Source organism: Cebus imitator, unplaced genomic scaffold (genome assembly GCF_001604975.1).
Source record: "Cebus imitator isolate Cc_AM_T3 unplaced genomic scaffold, Cebus_imitator-1.0 Scaffold251, whole genome shotgun sequence".
Classification (NCBI taxonomy): domain Eukaryota; kingdom Metazoa; phylum Chordata; class Mammalia; order Primates; family Cebidae; genus Cebus; species Cebus imitator.
This window is the reverse complement of record NW_016107566.1, coordinates 2,321,880-2,328,428: the sequence shown is the minus strand read 5'-3', so window position 1 is coordinate 2,328,428 and position 6,549 is coordinate 2,321,880. Positions and strand designations below refer to the sequence as shown.

The window sequence follows — 6,549 nt, the reverse complement described above, 5'->3', positions numbered from 1 at the left end:
TTTTATCTCATGCTTTTTACATATCATAGAGTATGCCATACATAGTATCCTGTAATGTCTGACTAGAATACTGTGTTACGAGCAGTTTACTATTTTACAGTGTCAAAATTATTTTTCTGGGAAATTGAAGTTAGAAGACAAAATACCTTGAGACTAGTAACCTTTAGAACCTTTAGAACTGATTTGGAATCTTGTTTTGCTCTAAATAAAGTTGGATCTTTAATACTAGAAAATAATTCCTGTGCCTGTATTTTATTAACTTAAAAAGTCATTGGAGTTTTTCCCTTTCACGAGGGTATAAAATCATATATTTGTTTTATTTGTTATTTGCATTTGTTCTAGCTGTTCAGTTGACAGTGAATCAATTGTTGTAATTTTTTAAAGAATTAAAATCAACCTAAACATTTGGAACTATGAAGAAATTAGCCAAGACTAATTTCCAAGTGATAAGACTTTCATTTAGAACATGTGTGTTTTGGAAGAATGCTTTGTGTTTTATTTAATTTTGCATTATTTTTTCTGGTCTATGTTTTGAGGGATATATGTATTTCCATTACAGGAAGCCATGATACTACAATTCGATTATGGGATCTGGTGGCTGGAAAAACAAGAGTGACATTAACAAATCACAAAAAATCAGTTAGGGCTGTCGTTTTACATCCAAGACAGTAAGTGTATTTTCCTAATTAGCTTCTCTTTTTTCTTCAGTTCTTAGTATAATGCTGAGATGCTCGTGTCAGCACTGCTTTTTGGCAGTCATTTAGCTGCCGTCATTTCTAGGCCTGTGCCACGTAGGAACATGTGTTTCTTTTATTTTCCTTACGCACTGTTTTGCTTTATGTCCTATAAAACATGAGGAAAGCCTTCTACTTGATAACACGTAAATAATGTCAAATGAGACAATGTAAATAAATCATGATTAAATGTCGCTTGTCAAAATAAAAGATATTAGTGACTGGGCTTAATGTTTTGGACATAAATGACATTGGACACTGAGACATTCATTTTGAATGGTTTAATTCTTAAGGAGGAAGTTAATATATGTAGAAAGAGAAATAAGAAATCTGAACAGTATAGTCAGAGTATCCCAGGAGGTGGAACATAATATCACTACTATTGTTTGTTGTATCAGATCACCCTGACACTTTCCTGGTTATATTCATATCCCTTCTTCCCCTTCCTTCTCTCTGTTTTCCACTCTCCATACCCTTTTCTCCTCTCTTCTTCCTTCCTTTGCTTGTCTTTCTTCCTCCCGTTTTTCCTCTCCTCACTCCCTTTCTCTCTTCCTCTTGCCCTCTATTCCTTTCCTTCTCTCCCTTTCTCACTGTTCCTCTCTTGCTCTCCCTCCCTCCATAAGAGTTGCATTCGCATTGCCCTTCATGTGAAATAGGGCATTTGCACATTTGTTGTTCTAGCTTACTGCAGAGCATTAAGGAAATTGAAAGGAGAATAAAACATTCATCTAGGACTTAAAATATACTGTTAAAAATTTGAAAATCTGATTTAACTTTGAACGAATGTTTTAATATTTTTACATTTTGATACGACAGTATTTTGCTGAATACATAAATAATTGAGTGCACATGCAAAATATAACTATAATAAGCTTTATTACAGTGTTTCTGTGTCATATTTTAATCATGGACATTTGAAATGTATTCAAATGAAATTTCATTCCACTGTTTTTATCTCATGCTTTTTACATATCATAGAGTATGCCATACATAGTATCTTGTGTTCTGTTACCCCACTTTATTTAACTTGGTTTACTTTGTCATTAATCCTTTTTAATATTATTTCAGTTACACATTTGCATCTGGTTCTCCAGATAACATAAAGCAGTGGAAATTCCCTGATGGAAGTTTCATTCAAAATCTTTCTGGTCATAATGCTATTATTAACACGTTGACAGTAAATTCTGATGGAGTACTTGTATCTGGAGGTAAAATAAGATTTTTACAATAAATATGTTTGGTCTCTTATTTTTTTCTTTTAATGATGAATAAACATTTGTAATGCTTCTAAGCTGTGACACTTAAGTATTATAGCAGCACTTGCCTGATTAGGGTATATTTGCATGTTACTATGTGTGTTCATGCATATTCATAATACATGTAGTATATTTCATAATTTAGTTCTCTTTGAGTTCCCACCTAATGAATCTCAGGGATGTATACTGGGAATTGCCTAAAATTTTGTTTGGTATTCTGAAATTGGTTGTCAGACTTTGCGGTGCTTTTTAAGATCTGTAAGATCTATAAATTCTGAACCCAGCGCAAATGAAAGGAGACAAACTAACATTAAGAGAAGGCTGAGTGCCTGTGTCGTATGTATTTCTGTAACTGTAGTATTGCCTTGGTGCTGGGCTAATATTGCCTAATAAATGTTTGTCAAGCTGTACTGCTGAAGGGATACCAGGTGTAACTAGATTTTTTTCCCTTTAAGCTGACAATGGCACCATGCATCTTTGGGACTGGAGAACTGGCTACAATTTTCAGAGAGTTCATGCAGCTGTGCAACCTGGGTCTTTGGACAGTGAATCAGGAATATTTGCTTGTGCTTTTGATCAATCTGAAAGTCGATTGCTAACAGCTGAAGCTGATAAAACCATTAAAGTATACAGAGAGGATGACACAGCCGTAAGTTGTCTGTTTCACATTCGTTAAGTAAAACAGCTGTACCAATTTGGCAGGTAATCTCGTTTAATTATCAGAAGGAAAAATAATTTCATAATATTTAAGATATTTGTCTTCTTGAATAGTGTCTATTTATCGATTTCTATATTGTTCACTGATGCCAGTGAATTCATGGATGGCTTTAATTTTATCCCAGCTTTCTTTGTTGTAGTTGCTGGGAAATGTTGCACCAAGAATAGCAAATAAATAGATTGCTATGCAAATTAATTTGAGAATCATAAACTTTGGTGTTAGAATATCCAAATGGAAATGTTATTTTAGATGAAAAACTACAAACTAATGATAATGAATCCATCCATCTGTTATTAGACTTGGATAATGCCAGAAGTTTATCAACTTTTCCCAAAATTGTCAAAAAACTGCTAAGTGTGTAATGCCAATGAATAATGTTATATACCTATTTTTGTTAGAAAGGAAGCCTATTAGACATGAAGCAAACTAATAATAATTTATTTTAACTTACGTTTCTATTTTTAGACAGAAGAAACTCATCCAGTCAGCTGGAAACCAGAAATTATCAAGAGAAAGAGATTTTAATGAATGTGGAATTTTCTTTCTTTTCTTTTTTTTAAAACATGGCATTGATGAGGATATCCAGTCATTTTGTGCTCTGGCTGGGAGTATAAAGCAGAAATTCACTTGCTTCAATCATTGCTGCTTCATATTTTACAATAAACTGTCCCCTGTCCCCTACCCCCGTGTTTTTATTTCTAAAACAATTTGTGATACTAGGAAGATGCGGATATCAAGCAAATGTAGATTTATTGAACATAACTATTCTAGATATAATATTTTGACAGTCTTATTAGAATACCCCCTTTTTAAAAAAATGTATGAAACTGATTATTATAACAGGACATGGGGGGGCAGTAGTTTTTTTAAAATCCTTTAAAAACTAATATCTGTGACTAATAATTTGAGATTAAAATATTTGAAGTCTTATGTATGTTTATTCCAAAAACAGTTTTTGAGTATATGTCCTACAAAGTTCTGCACTAGATAGCGTTCAGGAAATAGACAAGTAAGATGTGTCTATCCTCTAAGACTTTCAGTTTGGTAGTTTATAGATATTCTGTATTGGAGGTGCAGGTGAAATGCTGGGGAAACACAAGGGATAAGACCATTTTTCTCAGGAAGGATTGTGAAGACTTCATAGAGTAAGTGGCATTGGAGATGACTTTGAAATGAAGGGGACGAAGATGGAAAAGAGTATTCTAAGATGAGTCATAAAGTGATGAAACCAGACACAAAGAAAGTGTTCAGTGTGTTCCGTTACAAAGAATTTGCTACTGTTGAATAATGGGGAGTAAAGCTGGTTTGTGGTGGGGAAAGCTCATACAAGGATGGATTTTATTCCACAACTAGTAGGATACCAGTACTGGTATTGAAACTTGGGGAAAATAACTCTGGATATACCAGTGCAGCTATTTAAAATGAAAGCAAGAGCTACAATCTTGTGAAGATTTTATAAAGAAGTTCTAAAGTTTCTAATACTGATTCCTCCTTTTGGTAAATACAAGTTGTATCAATCCTTCCCTGGGATCCTGATTCCCCTTTAGTGAAGATTTGTCAGACGTCACCTTCTATAATTAGAAAACACAGTTATAAGAACAATTGTTTTAATTTTCCAAATTAAAAAGTTATACCATGGTTTTGAACGAGCATTTCTAATTACATTACCCATCTTGCATGCTATAGGTGGGAGTATAATTGTCACAGCCCTTAGGAATGTAGTTTTCCAGGATTTATTGAAACTGAACCTTTTGGCCTAAGTTCATTTCTAGGAAACTGCCTAATAGGAATAATCTGACAAGTGTACACAAGCAAATTCATTGCGCCTTTGTTCTTTCATACTTAAAACTAGCCCAAATGGCCTGCCAATAAGGGACTGGTTTAATAAATGGTACCTTGATGTAATTTGTTTCTAAGTATTCATTAAGAGAGTGAGGGATGTCTGGATTATTAGGGCAAGATTTCCAAACTTTTAGGTTAAAAAAAAAAAAGTGCAAGCATTTTTGTGAACAACTTGATGCTCTAAAATACAATAAGTAACACTACCTTACTAACAGTGGCTCTGTTAGGAAGCATAATTATGAAAGAACTTTCATGGTTGGTTTTACATATTTCTATGTTTTTCTATAAGCATGTATTTTGTAAACTTAAATAAAGAAAAAAGAACACTACACTTGCATTTCTGAGAGATTCTAAAATGCCTTCCAACAAGAAAAATCAGAGGCGGATGATGTTCCATCCCCAAAGGCCAAGAGGAAATTAATAGTACAAGGAGATGAGAAAGCCCCTACAACCTGTCTAGCAAAGCTTCAGCTGTTGTATTCAAGTTAGGTATATGTATCAAATTCTGAAAGGCATTTTAAAAAATGTTTCCCTGCTCCACACTGCCCTTAATGCACTAGATGCATTGATTTCATCTACTGTAATGTGTTCATGAACCCTATGAAAGATGCAGAATTTCATGCATGTGCCCTTTTACCTACTTGACAGACCCCCTAACCACTGTTAAGCCCTAACCACTGTTAAGCCTAAATCTCTTCCACTGCCCATTCCATTATAGCTTGAGTGTAGTCAAGCTATAAAATGTTACCAAAGAAAAGCAACTCCACTGACTGGACTCATTCTTGGGTCTGTAACCACATATCTCAAGTGGACCATCAATGATGACCAAATACACATTTTCATAGTTAATGCCTTTTTCCTGATGTTACAAAGGATGAGCAATCTGCCTCAGAACAATGCCTTCTATGCAGTTGTTGCCATATACTCTTGCCCACTCAAGGACCTCGCTCCCATGATTAAACCCATTCTCTCTGTACCATGAATTCCTTCCCTCTCTCCTAAATGAGTGTCATCAACATACGAATAGGTTGTAATACTGCCTCGTTATAAAAACTCTAATGTTTCCCTCTAGGAACATACGCATTTCTTTACTTGCTTTTATAATCAAACTCTGGATTTCTGTTTCCTCAGTTTAGATTTTCTCAACCAACTGCAAATATATATATATATATATATATATATATATATATATATATAATATTTTTCTTTTGAATAAAGGAATTAGCAAGGAGTTAGTGAAATAAGCAAAAATAGTAAATAAACCTAAAAACTGATTTTTTGGTACAAAAATAGGTAAAACTAGATGAACCAATTAAAAGTATAAATAATAGAAACAAAGGGAGGAAGGAAGTAAATAATAGTTAAAAGAGCTGTGTCCAATTCCATGCCATTATATTTTAAAAGCCAAACAAAATGATTAGTTATAAAGAAAAAATAGCCTATGGCTATTTCAAAAAGATATAGAAAACATAAACAGATTAATTGCCATAAAGAAAATGAAGCTGTCAAAGACAACCAACCGTACCACCACTAACACATTCATCACCAAACCCAAAGAGCTTCAGAATAGAATCCTGAAATAATTCCAATGACTTGAAAATGTTCTAGGACCTAGATAATAAAGAAGGAAATCTTTTGTGTGTTTTTAAATGTTAATATAACAAAGACCCAAATCTAATAAAGAGCAAATAAATCATGGTTTCATCTCACTTACGGATGCAAAAGTTATTAGTAAAGTTTAATAGAAGAATCAAGCCACATACCCAAGTGGAGTTTATTTTAAGAATACAAGGATGGTTTACAATTAGGAAATAAGTTAATTAGCTATATTGATTTAGATAAGGTAGAAAGTATGAGCGTCTTTGGCCAGGCCCGGTGGCTCACGCCTGTATTCCTAGCACTTTCGGAGGCCGAGGCGGTGGATCACCTGAGGTCAAGAATTTGAGACCCACCTGGCCAACGTAGGGAAACCCTGTCTGTATTAAAAATACCAAAAAAA

General features: G+C 33.9%; 1 protein-coding gene across 1 annotated transcript in view; it reads left to right on the top strand.

Annotated features, from left to right (window-relative positions):
- PLRG1 (pleiotropic regulator 1) overlaps window positions 1-4,879 on the top strand; it is a 15,685-nt gene extending 10,806 nt beyond the window's left edge. Inside the window, exons 9-12 of the mRNA XM_017498800.2 lie at window positions 452-668; window positions 1,803-1,942; window positions 2,446-2,639; window positions 3,174-4,879. Of these exons, the coding sequence (XP_017354289.1) occupies window positions 452-668; window positions 1,803-1,942; window positions 2,446-2,639; window positions 3,174-3,233 (611 nt within the window). The 3' untranslated portion in view covers window positions 3,234-4,879. The remainder of the gene's footprint in view (window positions 1-451; window positions 669-1,802; window positions 1,943-2,445; window positions 2,640-3,173) is intronic.
- Window positions 4,880-6,549: the final 1,670 nt, after the last annotated feature.